General features: G+C 36.0%; 1 protein-coding gene and 1 non-coding gene across 2 annotated transcripts in view; one reads left to right on the top strand and one right to left on the bottom strand.

Annotated features, from left to right (window-relative positions):
- LOC140235151 (C-Jun-amino-terminal kinase-interacting protein 4-like) overlaps nt 1–17022 on the bottom strand; it is a 104955-nt gene that overhangs the window by 49826 nt on the left and 38107 nt on the right. The window contains exon 4 of the mRNA XM_072315187.1: nt 5584–5663. Coding sequence (XP_072171288.1) covers nt 5584–5663 — 80 coding nt within the window. The remainder of the gene's footprint in view (nt 1–5583; nt 5664–17022) is intronic.
- LOC140235536 (U11 spliceosomal RNA) lies at nt 6590–6721 on the top strand. The gene has a single exon (XR_011901694.1). It is a non-coding gene; the product is annotated as a U11 spliceosomal RNA (small nuclear RNA).

Raw genomic sequence — 17022 nt, 5'->3', positions numbered from 1 at the left:
CATGAGAGCTAAACATCATTTTTTCCCTAGCAGGTTGATGCTGCTTGCTGGCTACAATGTCTTGCTGAAATTAAAACCAAGGAGGGCAATTCACAGATCGCAAAATTGAATATGCCTTGAACCATCAAAACATCAAGAAAAACAAATGAATTCCCCATCTTTTTCAACCTTCTCAAAAAGCTTAAAGGGACACACATTCCCGGGAATGAGGGAGGGTCGTGCATCACAAACATGCCATGATGTGGGTCTATGACGGAAAGGTACATTGAACTTGCAGGTAATATGACATGTACTATCACCAATGCACAAAATGAGGATGGAGTCATGCAACTGAGGTAAAGTTACTCTACAGTTAACAGTATCAAACAGCCATGCTAATCCAAATGTATGATATAGAATGGTGTACTCTTCTTTTAAGCTGTTTTAATTTTCTTTTGCTTTTTGTTTGTTTGTTTGTTTTGGTGGATTTTTTTTTTTTATGGGGGGGGGGAGGGTGTCGATTGACATGGTCTAGGGTCTTACAACAGAAATCCATATTTCTTTTTTCTCAATCGACAGAAAGATTTTTTTTTTCAGAACCTGAATTTTGCTTATCAACTTTTATACAATTTGGACATGACAAGTGCAGACATATAGAGTACAAAATGTACAAGTGTTGTTACACATTGAATTTTGTTTAGCACTGATCTACCATGGAGAATGTATACCATATGTATCACATGCTAATCAAATTTGGGCACATTTTTCCAGGGTCAGGCAAGATCATGGTGAATAACATCTGTACATCTCCAATGGGGCAACTACCGGTATCTTTAATCATTGCTGCTTATAGCCAATTTCTCAAGTTTCACCATGTTACTTCAAAAAGTACATGTGGGACTAGGCTCTTTAGGACATACTTTGTAAATGCATGCTGTAAAATGGTTTACAAATGCGAGACTTGGTGAATTTTAGTACCAGTTCTATTGAAACTAATTTTGCATAAAAGCTTTTATCATCTATATCTATTTCTCTGTTAAATAACAGTGATAGTTCAGCAAATTACTGAAAGGGGATATTTGCCCATTTCTCTATGGCTGACCAGTGCTATACACATAATATCATCTTCGTCATTTGAAACAAATATTAAAGGATTAAAAAAAATTAAAGAAAAATGAAACAATAATTACACTTGGATTCCATCTTTTTCTGTTGCATGATTCTGTACTAGTAGAATGCACAGGAGCTGGACGAGAAATACCTAACAGCCTAAGAAGGATGACAATTGTTGTTTGTTTGGTTTTTTTTTTTATTGCAATGAATACCTATGCTGATCACATGAACATCAAATCATAATTCCACAATGTTTCATGGAAAATTTGCAATTTTTGTATGTTGATAGATCTCAATTGGCAATTACATCATTGCAAAGTTTAAAATCTCTATCAGCAGGACATTTGATACATGATTTAGAGATTGACTGAATTCACTGGGTCTGAAACTTCCAAAACAGCTCAATCTTCAAAAACTACATGAAACACAAAATCTTCCTTTTTGGCATTCTGACTTCTTTGATTTAGTATATATCTCCATTTCTGCACAGTCGCAGGTTCTTGACAAGTCTGTCTACGAAAAAGTTGGAATCCTAGGAGAAGCAAAAGAAAAATAAATTCAAGAAAAAAAAAAACGAAGAAAATAAATACAATGAAATCAAACTTAGCCTTGGTGACTGACAGCCAAAGAGTTGTAGAGTTAGTTATGCAAGCAGGCAGTGCATGTACCACAACACAAACATTCTCTCTTTTCTACATTTCTCTTTCATCTACATGAAGATCTACAAAATGGGAGATAATCTGTAAACAAACGAGAAAAAGAACAAGTCGGTTGGAACAAACAGAGGAAAGGGGGAAAAAGAAGGGAAACACTCATAAATACATGATGCATAAAAACAGAACAATAATGGAGTTCTTTTTTTTCCCCCTCAATTCAAATTCTTTGCTCCCAACATAACCATAATGACACCTGAGTAAATACAATGTGCATAATATGTTCTAAATGTGTGTTAGTAAAAAGCCCCATTTACATCAAAGCAAAAAAACCACACCATCTTCTAGTTAACCTTTATATTGAATAGAGAAATACAAAGAAATGGGATGGTGAAGTATCACTAAGATTGGACATAAAATACATAGGGCACAAAAAATCTAAAATTTCATATGATATTTTCATGAAATAGCAAACTTTTAATGTGGTCACCATCTCCTATATAAATTGGACGTGGTGATGATGTCATCACTTCATATACAATAGTACCTCCCACTGACTTGAATAGACGTTTTCAAAGAATTGCCAAATATTTTGATAGAAATCAGGGGGAGTCAAGAGGGTTATGTCAGGACATTCATTCATTTATTCATTCATTCATATTAATTTTTCACTTAACTAACATCAGCTAGGGCAGTTCCTCAGTTAGTCAGTACAAAATCATTAAAATGATAACAGATTTGTAGCAACTTGGCACATGACTATTTTTGAGAAGGAGATCACAGATTTTACTTTGTCACCCAAACACTTACATTTAGTTTTACGTAAACAACAATGCGAGAGTTGTGAGACAATCTATCACCACAAAAATGTCCAATTTGCATTGGTGGTTGTGTTTAACTTCAACATTCTGTAACTTCCCTATTGAATGTCCAATTTTGATGCAAACCGGCATGATTTTGTTAGTTTTGATGTCATTGTACTCATTACGGTCAACTTGAACATGGAGTAGTTTTTCACTTTGAGATCAGGGGAAAGAACTGCTAGTATAAGAAGGCACCCCATGACATTAACAGGCTAAAACGGGTGTATGCGGCCGGTTTCCTAATGTATTCAAATTCATGCAGATTTCCATCATTCCTGAAGGTCTTGTATAGCACTGGTATTCATTAGGCCTGTACTTATAGTACAGTTGTATACCTGTACAAGTCCATGAGTCTATGTATTGTTACATGCATAAGCTGCAGCTATGTTAGGCAAGCTTCCAGGCAAGCTTACTGGCTGCCAGGGACAACCATTGATAATGTGGCATGAATAAAATTTGAATATATTAGAAAACCGACTACTTAGATTGTCTCAGAGCAGGAACAAACAGATTTTCTTCATGATATAAATGTGATTTATATTTTCATGTGCAGCTGCTATTCATTTTAAAATGAACTTCAGCAAAGTGAATAATAATGAATTTGCACATGAGCATTTGGCATTTTGATTTTATTCAGATCATGTTTGTATTTGTCAAATTAAATTGCTGCAAGTCAGAGGTGTACTTCCTTTATTCTTTCCCTATTTACATTTGTAATTATCATTATCATCAATACTATCATAACACTTTATAATCATTATTAATATCATCATCATTATCATCATAACTATTTGTTATTGTTATGGTTACTAGTCACTATTTTTACCCTATTTCTTTAGCATTTTCTTTAAATATATATATCTTTTTCTATCTTTTTACTATTTTTCCCCAGAGGGGCAATGTAAACTACTTTTTATTTTCAATTGGTCAATAGAAATATATATGTCTCTGGTTTAAATGCTTGTTGTCTTAATAGTGGCCATTTCTTCATCATTAAAAAGGGGAAGGGCCAACAGGTAGTACATTCACACATATCATTCACCAAAAAATGACATGCATTGAAAAAGACTTTTACAGGTAGAAATAAACTAACCATATATTAGCAGCTTTTCCTCAATCTACGCTAGCTTTTGTTTGCATCCTTTAAATTGTTGCTACTGCTCCTTACAGATTAATATCTAGATGAATATGAATTGATAAATTCTCTCTAGGTGAGCATAGTTAAGGGTCAAAGATATATACACCAATTATGTGCCTAAAATATAATACTTATTCTAATTTTTGACAAAAGCTCCTAGGACCCCCAATATTAAAATGTTGCATTCAAGCAGCAGTGCCATTAGATGATTTAGTAATGGTGCTTGTGCAGAATGCTGGATAATGCAATAAAATGCCTGAAATAATTATGAACGTGTGAAGGAGCATAAAATATCCATTCCATAATTACCTTGGGCTTTTATTACTTATCAATTCAATTTGGGAAAAAAAGAATAGAACAGTTGAGAGTATATGTAATCACTGACACTGGAATAAGGTTGTTTAAAAAGAGAATTAACTTTAAAAAATGACAAATAAACAACTCAACATGCTGCCATTGTTATGTCAAATATACAAACATCACAATTCTGAAAAGTCAAAACAATATTGACTTCGGGCTACTCCTACATGGAAATCAATTTGACTTTCTACATGGAGTCAACGGAGTTCAAATCATATTAAACAATGATAATGACAAGATTTTTATAAGAATGTACAGCTAAAAGTTAATTTTGCTACTGGAACATAATAAATGGCTAAACAGCAAATGTCCATTCCCACTTTTTGAAAAGAGATATTCTACTAGACATCAGCACTCTTTTTGATAAGTAGAAAACTGTAGATTAAATATAATCTTACAGCATACCAATACTGCTTCTTAGAATGAAATACAGTTCGACCTCGATTTTCCGGCCATGTCGGGACCGGCGCTCAACGGGATAAGTGAATTGGCCGGATATGGGAGACACAATGCTAATGTATATAGCTGCCGTCCAAGCTGCCGTCCCAGCCAGTGCACTGGCAGCTAGGCAGGTAGCATACCCCGCAACGGTGGTGTAATCTATGCTAGCCTGCGCAAAATTGTAGTCCCTTCTTCACAAAAATAAAGGATATCTTTATGTGAAAATCATACATGTTTTATCTCATTAGATATTGAGAAACCTATCATGCACATCTTATGAAATTAATGTAATGGATCCATGAAAGTCACTGTTTTTTCTCAATTTTTTGATTTAAAAAAAAAAAAAAAGTCCTTCACTGTGTGAACGCGTCGGGATAATAGAGATTTCCGGATAAAAGGAGGCCGGATAATAAAGGTCGAACTGTAGATATTTTGCTATCCCCACATTTTCTCTTCTTTTCATTCAACTGCTCTATAGTCCACAAAAATGTGTCATGCACACATAGACTTAATATCAAGAGGAACAAAATATTGTGACGAAAATGAAGTGAATGATTTGCAATTCATTGAGGTTGGCAAAAGATCTGGTTAAATTCACGACATGACAGATACTCTGCCCGTCAAATTTTTGTCTTTCAAGGGTTTGTAAGAAAGGGTGTTTCTAGGAAATTGGTTGAAGTTAATGTTAATCACACTCTGAATAAATGTGTTATACAATATACCTAGGAATGAAGTAAAGCATGAATTATATAGATACTCAAAAAACATCTCCCAACAACGTAGCAGAAGTATGTAAGGGACTGACAATGAGTCTGAGCTGGGGTTCAATTTTCTAGGATAATTAATATCATGTTGAATTTTACTTTATTTGCTTGTTTTGTTCTATTTTTTTTTTTTTTTTTACGGGGTGGGTTCGAAGGAAGGGTTGTATATAAATATTTTGATAGGATTCACAGCACAACATGAAATCTAATACACCTTTTATTAAGTGCCTATGGGGGAAGGAATACTACATGATGAGTGGTTAGTCTCATACCTAAACCTTTGGTGTGAGGAGGTATCAGTTTGCCCCATTATCTTCACACGGTCCACGTATTCCAAGTACTTCTGGACAACCTGAGTTTCACAAAATGAGAATGGTAACATCACAGAGTAATAAACATTTGATGGTTATTAAACATTGATGATTTACAGAACATGGACTCCTGTTAAACAAAATGATGCCAGGAAATGAAATATTTAAAAGAGACAGGAGAAGAGGAAAATGGAGATCAAGGAGATCAAGTCCTTGGATTTACATCAGCAGCTGAGGTTCTCCTCTGCTCTTTTTTAGATGAAATGAAAACTGAGCAAAAACTCAACTCAGAATGTGCCTATTCTGATTATTCACTTTTATAGAATTACTGTGTGAGGAGTTATCTCTACATCACATGAAATATGGCTCTTTCAAATATCAAGCGGAACTCACACAAGTGGAGGAATTAGACAAAGGAAGAGTTATGTGGGTTTTAACTTTGACCAGCATACTTCTCTGTAATTATATCATTTCATGTTTTCATAGAGAATGCTACAGTAAAAGAGGGAAATAAGATTTCAGTGTTGACCACTGTCTGCTCTGACAACACTGCAGTGAAGTACAGCTGAGCTGTGCTGTGTACACTAAAAAGGTTCTGTGTACAATACATCTCCACCAACGACACACAATGGTGTGTGTGTGGCTCTGCACGCCACGAGCGCACACTGCATTCAAAACATGACTATTCATTAGATTCTGCTCATGAATATTCATGAGCTCCTCACCAGTGCACACTTGGGTACGGAAATGCTATCATTTCACGGTGCTTTTAATTTTCATTTCATACGCCTGTGCCAATATGAGTGCTAAATATTTTTCTGAAAATAATTTAATGGCTAAAGATTTACTAAACAAGTTATACATATCATAATATATTGATTTTAATCATACATATAGCTATCTGTAGTAACCACACCTACAATTTTATTCAGATATATATGACTTATGTAACTTCTCAACTATGTTTAAAAAGGGCTTGTGCCACTGCATGGCACATGGGAAGCCATGTGGTTTCCTGTGCGGAATCACTATCAAGAGATTTCGGAAGCATAATATTTGTAATCTGTGGCTGTTAGTTGCCTCTTGCACTGACGCCCAATAGAGAAATGCTGAAGACAGATCTTTACAAACATCATGAAGGAATAAGTTCCATAACCCAGGCGGGGTATGTTCAGACATTGAATCTAAAACAATTCATGTGTGTGTACATCTTAATATTGCTGACTGGATTGTTAAAACAAAGCACCAGCAATCTTGCAACTTACCACAATCTCTTTGATATACGTACTGTCATAAGAAATTCCATGCATATATTGGCTTATTCAGTGATTTAATATATGATTTGACTCTTTCATTAAGATGATCATCATGATTTCATAATCTTGTAAATATAATCCCCCATTCCTAGCTGCAAGAAGTGACCTTGTGTAGGACTTTGTTCAGGGTTCTTGTCTTTGTTGTCGTCTAATATTTCATTGCTTCTATATGTACACTATAACATACATTTCTCTGTAGCCAACATTTTTCTGTACCTTACTGAAATTTGCTCTGAGGACAATGCATATTACAAGCCCTGATTTTTTTAGCTTCCCCTCCATTTTCAATATTAAATGACAAGTTCACCTTCATTAACATAAGGATTGAGAGAATGTAGCAATATTAGTAGAACACATCTTTTGAAAAAAGTACACATTCCCTTGACTCGTTACTGACATATGTTATGGGTAATATTATTCCAATTGCCTTTAGAAAGAGGCAAGTGAAGTGCTCTTTTATTATGCGAAAAAAGTGAACATATGTTGAATTTTCTTTACATTTTCTTTATACACACATTTGTACTGTTGTACTCATATGACATCATGAGCCTTAGTAGTCTCTTCATCCCGCGGTTCCAACACAAAAATTTTAAAAATTCATAACTTTTGCATCGATTGTCCAATTTTCTTCAAACTTTCACTAAAGTGTTCTACTAATATTGCTGCGTTCTCTCAATCCTTATGTTTATGAAGGTGAACTTGCCCTTTAAAGCAAATATCACATATTTTTGCTTCACAAACTTTCTTATTGTGATATTAGTATATTTTGACATATATTCAATATATTTTTTTTTTTTTTTTTTGGATTGGTATAATAAGTTTTATACATTTATATTTTTGTTGTTGAAAATGAAAATGAATAAATGAAATATAACCACATGAATATCTTTGGACAAACTATTTCCATAACTGTGATTTCTATGCGACACAAACTCCACAGGTAGCTCGCTGTCCCCAAGTACAGTACACACGCTTCTTATTCGTCCCTTTAAAGGACAAGTCCACCTTCAAAGACATGTGGATTGAGTGAAGACAACAATACTAGTAGAAGACATCAGTGCAAGTTTAGGGAAAATCGGACAATCTGTTCAAAAGTTATGATTTTTCAAAATATCTGTGCAGTCACTGCTGGATGAAAAGACTACTACAGTGTATGGTGTCACATGCGTACAACGATATAAGGAAAATAAAAAGAGAATTTCACAAAACTTTACTTTTTGAACAAAGTGCATATTTCTCTGACTTGTTACTGACGTATGTTAGGGGTAATATTATTCCCCATGCCTTCTGAAAGAGAGAAGTCGAGTGTTCTTTTGTTACGCGAGAAAAGTAAAAATATGTTGAATTTTCTTTATACTTTCTTTATTTCGTTGTACTCATGTGACATCACAAGCTATAGTAGTCTTGTCATCCAGTCGTGACTGAGCAGAAACTTCAAAAATTCATAACTTTTGAACGGATTGTCCGATTTTCCTCAAACTCTCACTGATCCGTTCTACTAATATTTCTGCATTCACAAAACCCACATGTCTATGAAGGTGAACTTGTCCTTTAAGGAGGAAAAGCTGGAGTGCTGAGTCAGTGCTCAGAATTTCGCAGACTGTGCATTTGCCACGCCATCGAGGGGGCTCCTGCAGGCCTGTGAAACGAATTCCGAATGCGGACCGTCGAGTCCGAGTGAACGGGAGTGGGACGTGTCAATGACTGGGGTCTGACCGCGATGGCTTTTGCAGAACCCCTATTCGTCTGTCTGGGGCGGGGAGCTGGGAAAGCCTCATTGTTTTCTGCACAAATGCATTAAAAGTACCTCTCCTTCTCCAACCCCCCCCCCCCTTCTCTCTCTGGATTCTCCTCTCTCTCACTTCTCAGTTGTCTCCCAAGACTCTCAATTGCTTCTTCTTCCGACATCATGCATGTCCTCCCCTGTCTCCATGGCTCTGTCTGTCCCTCGGTATGTTTTCCCATAATCCAATCTCGGCCTTTGTCCTCTACTGTGGGCAGCACATGCTACATTAATTCACAAGACGGAGCCGCGCGAGGGGACAGCACATAATGAGTCGATGCGACTCTTGATATTGACGCATGACACATGAAGGGCTTTACGCTGGCCACACTACTATCATGCCAGCAGGGCTGCTTACATACAACACTCCCTGCGGTCATTGTCACCTTGAATGAATGAATAGTTTGTGCATTTTCTCTGCTCAACTCAATTTAGTATGTTGATGTAAGAGTATTATTCAATGAGATGCGAGGAATCCATTCCTTTCTTTCTCCTGTTGCAAGAAAATATGAATAAAAAATCACACTACTAATTTCAATAGTATTAAATAGGAAATATATGTTTTTTATTTTGTAATCTTGATATCTGTTTGTTTTGTGTTCTATATTTTGTTATTATCAGATTGCGGAAATAAATTAAATTAGAATTTAAGAATGAAATTAAAAGAAAGAAAGTCAAAATTGCTATGGTTTGCGGGGAAGCAATCTAACAGAACATCACTAGTTTTCTAATTTAATCATATTCCATGTGAATTTAGCATATAAATGGAATAGGGATAGGATGCATCTTGAACAACTGTTAGATTGGCATGCCTACATATCATTTTGTAAGACTGATGAATTCCATCATGCTCAGGGAAAAGATGTAATGTCCTAGAACTGCAAATTTAACTATTTATCTACTGCAAGTGACACAGCTTCCTGTTCATGCCAGCTAAGGAAGATCACCCACTGCTATCTCTGTGCATAGCTTCTTAGTCTGCACTTCCCCTTTTGTTCTTTGCTTAATTCCCAGACCCATGTCATCATCCCAATTACTTGTAAATGACACTGGGAGTAGATGAATAATGCTATCAAAGTAAAATCCTGCAGAATTTACATGTAGGTGTCCGACTGCGATAATTGGCCACAATTAACCTGCTGCTGTTAGTCACCACTGAGACAACAAATGAGGTGCTCTCTTGCACCTCACTACCCTTACTTTGACACTACACAAAATAGGATGATCAATCCAAAATAAGTGAAAAATCTGTAATTGTGAGATATATATTTTTTTCTTCTTTACAATAAAACATGGTATCTTAAACTTCTACATTTACTGACATATTTGGCATGAGAATCACAATTTCCACATAAATGTATTTATGGCAACTCCCCCTTTAATGATAACAGACAAAAATATTTTCTATGTTTAATAGAAATAAAAAGTAGTATCTTAAATTACATATTTTACAGCCATCTTTGGTGTTGAAATCGCTATTTCCACATATATGTTTAGGGACACTTCCCCTTTAATGATAACAGGAGCTCTCTACAATATGTCTTTTTTATTGCCAATTTTGCAGGACAGGCCATATTTGGAGATGGGCAGATTTGGAAGCTTGGACACCGGTAATGAACAACCTCCTCCCCCCCCCCCCCCCCCCCCCCCCCCCCCCCCCCCGCTCCTGTAATTGCAAGTTGAGAGAGCAGGGTCCCTGTTTGGGAGGCTGGGAGTAAAGATGACACCACCCACGATTGAGTCAGGTTCATCTGGGATGTGAGGTCATCCCAGGTCATCAAATGTCTGAAGCTACGAACTAAAAAAAAAAAAAAAAAAAAAAAAAAAAAAAAAAACACCCTATAACAACAGAAAAACAAAACGAAAACACAGCTACAGCCCCTGCAAGTGTTACCACCTGCCAGCACTTAACACCTTATTTACCTCAATGTTTGTATAAGTCAACATTGAACTTTCCTTGACTCTTGAAATCAATACAAATCACATCCAGATGTTTTTGTGCCATGGGAGAAAGACAAAAATGCACCTCAATTGCAATTCAGCTTTCCTATTTTCATCATATGTCTGTGACATTTCAAATAACTGGTACTATTCCATCTCCATTCTGTGACAAAGATGGCCATTTTCGAAAATTTGGAAATTTTGCTCAGCCCTATTCCTATTTTCTTCAAAAACAAGGCAAACAACATCAGACAGATTTTTTTTTTTTTCAATCTGTGCATAGAGTCTGCCATTCCCTAATGTGTTTTGGTATTTGTTTGTGTGACCAAGCTTAAAAAGCTGGAATATCAAAGAACATGGGGTGAATGCCAGCTATACATCATTGCCAAAGGAGAGCAGGGGTTTGGCAATGACTAGTTTGAATAGTTCGGAACAGAAAATATGTTTTCTATGAACAGAGAAAAAAATGATAAAATTTAACAAACAAATTAGAATCATAGTATGAATAAATAGTTCACTGGAGCCGTGGTCTTCAATCAATCAACATTCGACCTGTGTTGAGACTTGTTTATACGTCTGGAAGTGTGTAGTAGCCTCATTAGATTACGCTTAATTTGATGTCGCTCAGAAGGTAAACAGCACGCGCTCTGTTTAACACTGCATACCTGCCTGACCCTTGACAGACTGGTACCATGTCACCTCTCGAGTTATATCAACCAAGCTGACAGACCAATGGTTTGCCCCATAAACAGTGACCATTCTGTGTATTACTATTCCACATAATATCAATTGCCACTAATCAGTGTGAAGAGTGTGCCGAAGCGTGTGTATAAAAGTGTTGTGGATTCCACGTTAGTGTTGTGTACATTATCCTCTTAGCATGAGATAATTGTTCAGACATCCAATTAAAGGGCTGTTTTGCTCCATCCTCCAGTTGACATCAATCAATAGTATAAAGCTGAATGAACAGAATGGAGGGAGCTAAAATCAGGCATACTGCAGTGTATGAAATAAAATATGAAGACATTTTATTATTGTTTTTGATTTAGTTATTGTATAACTATTTCATAGTTTCACCTGTTAAAATAAAAATGGAGACATTTTAATGGTTTTACCTGTCTTTACAAAATTGTGATATCTGTCTCAATTATACTTAATAATGAAAATGATAATTATAACACCAACAATCATAATAACAACAATACTTTTCATTGCAACTGACTGACAAATTGCCCTACATCAACGTTAATAGGGTGCACCAAATTAATCAGTGTTAAGCAGTAGCCATGATCAAACTATTGTGGGTTTACATGTTTGGACAGGATTTGAACCTACGACCTGATCATCAGACAGTCGTCTTATCCAGTAGGACACCAAGCTTCCGCTTGACAGCCAGTGCTGGTTCTAATCCTAATAGCATGCAACGGGTACTGCGTATTTATCTAAATTAATGAAATTTATTAATTCAAATAACAATAGTGTAATAGTGATAATGATAATGATGATTATGATGGTGATGTTGATGATAATAATGATAATAATGATAATGATAATGAATAACATTTATGTAGTACCTAATACATGTGTATATTAGATGCAGCGATGTTATTGCCTCATGAATCTCCTACTGATCACTACACAAATCTGCACAAAGAGTAATACCTTTTGGAATGAACTACAATAAAAACATATCTTTGGCATTATGCTGCTATTGCGCGATAATAACCAAAGAATAATGAATTTCATAGACAAGGGGGTGTAGCACTGGGCAAAGACACAATCTTTATATTTATATATATCTTATATTTTTGTGAAAAAAAATGATAAAACAAAAGGTTGAAAAACAAAGAAACACATAAGAAATTCATAAAACAATATAATACATCAGAAATTAATTTTGATACCAGATTTTTTTTCTGAGACATTTCTTAGGGATGCTACAAAGAAATTTATCACCAAAAATTACGATTCCAGGAGCTTCATTTTTTTAAATGTGTGATTTTATACATATGTTAGTATAATTAATTAATGAAGATTTCAATTTCTTTTTTTTTTTAAAGTTTGGTAGATAATGCCAAAGGTAATTTTCATGGTGATTGCATGATTGATGGCTGAGATCTCAGGGGTGGGGGGTTGATTCAACTCTCCCCCGGCCACAGAGCAGCCAAAAAAGCCTGGACTGGTTGGAGTTGAGGTGGATTGCTGCTTGCACTAAAAATTTCATAAGTGTGACTCAAAGTGGATGCCTTCTTTCCTCTCCAGTTGTTTGAAACATGGCATACATGTCGTGTGAAAAAGGTTTCAACCTTAAAAAACAAAAAAACAAAACAAAAACACAAACGAATCTCTGAAAAGGGAAATGATATAGGAACAGAGCAAAGCACAGGATCAGGATGAGAAGATTACTTTCTGGATTCCATTTAAAACAGGAAATACCCAACAGGGATAAAGAATGCGTTGTCAACTGACTAAATCACAATCATCCTCCCGTTCCCCAAAAACGTAAATTCCAAGGGAAAATCTAGTGACTGATTTTTTCCTCTCATCCTGCAATACAAGGCGATGACTAATATTCGCTCTGCTAAATCATCGCTGATATTGTTACATTTTGGTTGGTTGTTGTGAGAATTTGGCACTCAAATAATTGCTATAATACAGATCTGCAAATTATGTACACAAAAGTTCTTGGTCAAAACCAGTATGAACCACCTATATCCTCATAAAGATATTCTGCACTACATGAAATTATACTTTACTCATAGAATTTTATGTTTATGAAATCATGAATTCAAACTATACTGCCCTACTTTGGCAAAAGGAAGCAAGTGACAAAAGTGACATTTCTCGTAAAAGAGCAAACTGTGTCTGTCATTTACACTGACGTCAATGCACTATTATGATGTCTTATCTAACATACTTCTTAGTAGAATGAGTGTTTCTGCATAAAATTTGGCCTGGAAGAAGAGCTCATTATGTGAATTATGAAAACATCAATAACTCAAATTCGGATGGTATGTCACTTGCTTCCTTTTGCCAAAGTAGGGCAGTATAGTAGTCATTAATGCAAATGGACTTGTCATATCCTTAATTACAGGGAATAACAAAAGTATGGCACAATCACACAATTTGCCTGGCCAGGTGAAGTTGCAGATCATTTGTTAATTGAAATATATTTAAAAAAAAACAAGGAAAAGTAGAAATTACGCGGTGCGTAATATATGTCCCCGCCGGAAGTAGCATTTAGTAGCAAAATGTACAATATAGGTAAAAAGATCAAGGTCAAAGGTCAAAGAAGTCAAAGGTCAAAATTCTATGTAGAAGTTTTGAAGCCCTCACCTAGTGCCATCACATAAAGCAAACGGAATCGAAATCGGGTTAGAAATGGCGAAGGAGTAGCATTTGGTAGCAAAATGTACAATACAGGTCAAAAATCAAGGTCAGAGGTCAAAGAAGTCAAAGGTCAAAATTCTGTGTAGAAGTTTTGAAGCCCTCACCTAGTGCCATCACTTAAAGCAAACGGAATTGAAATCGGGTTACAAATGGCGAAGGAGTAGCATTTTGTAGCAAAATGTACAATATAGGACAAAAATCAAGGTCAAAGGTCAAAGAAGTCAAAGGTCAAAATTCTGTGTAGAAGTTTTGAAGCCCTCACCTAGTGCCATCACATAAAGCAAACGGAATCGAAATCGGGTTAGAAATGGCGAAGGAGTAGCATGTTGTAGCCAATGTACAATATAGGTCAAAAATCAAGGTCAAAGGTCAAAGAAGTCAAAGGTCAAAATTCTGTACAGAAGTTTTGAAGCCCTCACCTAGTGCCATCATATAAAGCAAACGGAATCAAAATCGGGTTAGAAATGGCGAAGGAGTAGCATTTTGAAGCAAAATGTACAATATAGGTCAAAGGTCAAGGTCAAAGGTCACAACTGAAATTCTGTATAGAAGTTTCAAAGCTCCCATGTAGTGCTATCATATAAAGCAAACAGAATCAAAATCGGTTTAGAAATGGCGAAGGAGTAGCATTTTGAACATTTTGATCACACACGGACGCACGGACGGACACACGGACACACGGACACACGGACACACGGACACACGGACACACAGACACACACACGTACGGAGCCTGTTTCATAGTCCCCTGCTCGAACTCGTTCGGCGGGGACAATGATTTCAAAGCAATTTTAAGAGATTTTTCTCACTAAACCTCATCTTGAATTATAATTTTTGATGTCACTTTTAGCATGATTGCGAACTACATGAGTTTTTTTTTTTTTTTTTGGGGGGGGAGGGTTTGGACAAATAAAATCTTGAGAAACAAATTCTGGTGGTTTTCCTCTCAAAATGAATTGAGCTATGATACTGCAATGTGTCAAGTTTTAAGCATCTGACGAATCAAAAATGTAAAATTTTGAGAAGAAAAAACATAATCTGATTTCTGTATTATTTATCAGGAAAATAAATTGTCAAATTGAACGAGACATAAAAGGCAGATTTTACAAAGTGTATAATGACAATGTGTATTTCCTTTACACATTGCAATGCAATTTGATGTCCCTTCATTAATGCAAGAGAAAAAAATCAACTAAACTCAAAATTCCTTCACTAAACATGGCAGTGCCCAATTTAACAACACAAAGAGTTTTTACGATCAGCATCTCAATTGACGTATGTGGCATTTTCATACTATTTTTTTTTTTCTCTTCACTCCTCCCCTGAGAACAATTCTGGCTCGCAGTCAAATTCAATTCAAATCAGATTTTCATGACAGTGCCAAAGTGAAGTGATGAAAAACATGTGAAGGGATCTTGCAGTCAGTTTGAAGCTGTAGAGTTGCAGGGGCAGAGAGAGCCGGAGAGTGACATTCGATACAGCTGCCCAGTGGTGCTAATTGAATGGCACACCCACTAGATTGATGCATGCCTGACAGGAAAAATTAAATGATAATTAACTTGATGGTGGTTGTGCCATACACGCAGAACCCTTTTCTCTCATAAAAGGCTTTCCTGTGGAGCCCACTGCTCGGCTTTTCTAGTGTAGGCTCAATTTCGGTGATTATTATTCCAAATGAATGTCGGGGGTGACCTCTCCATAATAAACCAAAGGACACATCTATAGATGCGATGCTCTACTGCAATATCAACAGAAATTGAACTCAAAGATATGAGATGCTCGGATTGATCGCACATCCCAACAGACTGGCTAGATCAGCCGAGCTTGACTAGACAAATATTGAGAAGGTCACTGCGTCCAAAACGTATGTACTATATATTCCATCCAAAACGTATGTACTATGAGACTATGGCAGCGGTAGTCTTGATATTGCTTGTGCACAAATCATTGTTTCTGTAAACCAACGGATGTTTCTTGGATTTATATTTTATAACCAAATCACGCCTTTGTCATGGAAAATGAGTAAGGACACTGAATGCTAGCTGTCTAATTCGTGCAAAAAAGAAAAATGAAATAAATTAATCTTTCTTAGAAAATGTGAAATATGTGGCATTTCACAGATAGTAGAGTCACAACCATGAGAAAGAATCAGCTGCATAAAGATGCCAATTGGATATCATATCATTATTATTAGTATTATTTCGTCATCATCATTATCAGTAGTAGTAGTAGTAGTAGTAGTAGTAGTAGTAGTAGTAGTAGTAGTATCTGCCTCGTCATCATTATTTTATTGCTAATTTGTCATTGTTATCATAACTACATTGTATAGTCAATATCATTGCTGTTCATTCCATTGAGAGAGAAGAATTTAAACAGTTGAGAAACATGCAAGCCTGGGGGGCCATGGAGCTAAATCTAGAGTGCCCTGCATCTCCAGAAGGCATGAGACCTTGTATTCATTCCATCAACCCCCAAAATATTGCACTTCCTATACTATGCACGCATGTAAAAAAAAAAAAAAATACCCAACAATTTTTTTTCTTTCACATTTGAGGGTATTAGATATGTTTCTGATATTGAAATGTTCATCATAACTGTCTTGAGATATGTCTTATATTGTTTGAAACTAATCCTAATCAAATGCATACATGTGTTAAAAGGCTTGAATGTCGTGTCCCCTGTGCATGCCACAGAGCAGCGAGTCTAATTTTTTGCGAATCGGGACTTCCCGATGATTCTGTGTGTGGTTAAATTTGCGATCTTGGAGCTCAGTTATGAATGGAGAAATGTATGCATGCATGTTGCATTCATGTCAGGATCAGACCTAATATTTTGCATGTTGTTGAATGTGGGAACAGCACCTGACTTGTAAAGTTCCCAAAAATACAAACCTCATGAAATATCCAGAATACATCTCTCACAATGGCAGACTTCCTGAAGAAGAGACTTTAAAGTGCATCATCCCTAGAA

The sequence above is a fragment of the Diadema setosum genome, chromosome 11, assembly GCF_964275005.1.
Source record: "Diadema setosum chromosome 11, eeDiaSeto1, whole genome shotgun sequence".
NCBI classification, from domain to species: Eukaryota; Metazoa; Echinodermata; class Echinoidea; order Diadematoida; family Diadematidae; genus Diadema; species Diadema setosum.
The sequence above is the reverse complement of the archived record's forward strand: the minus strand, read 5'-3'. Positions and strand labels throughout refer to the sequence as shown.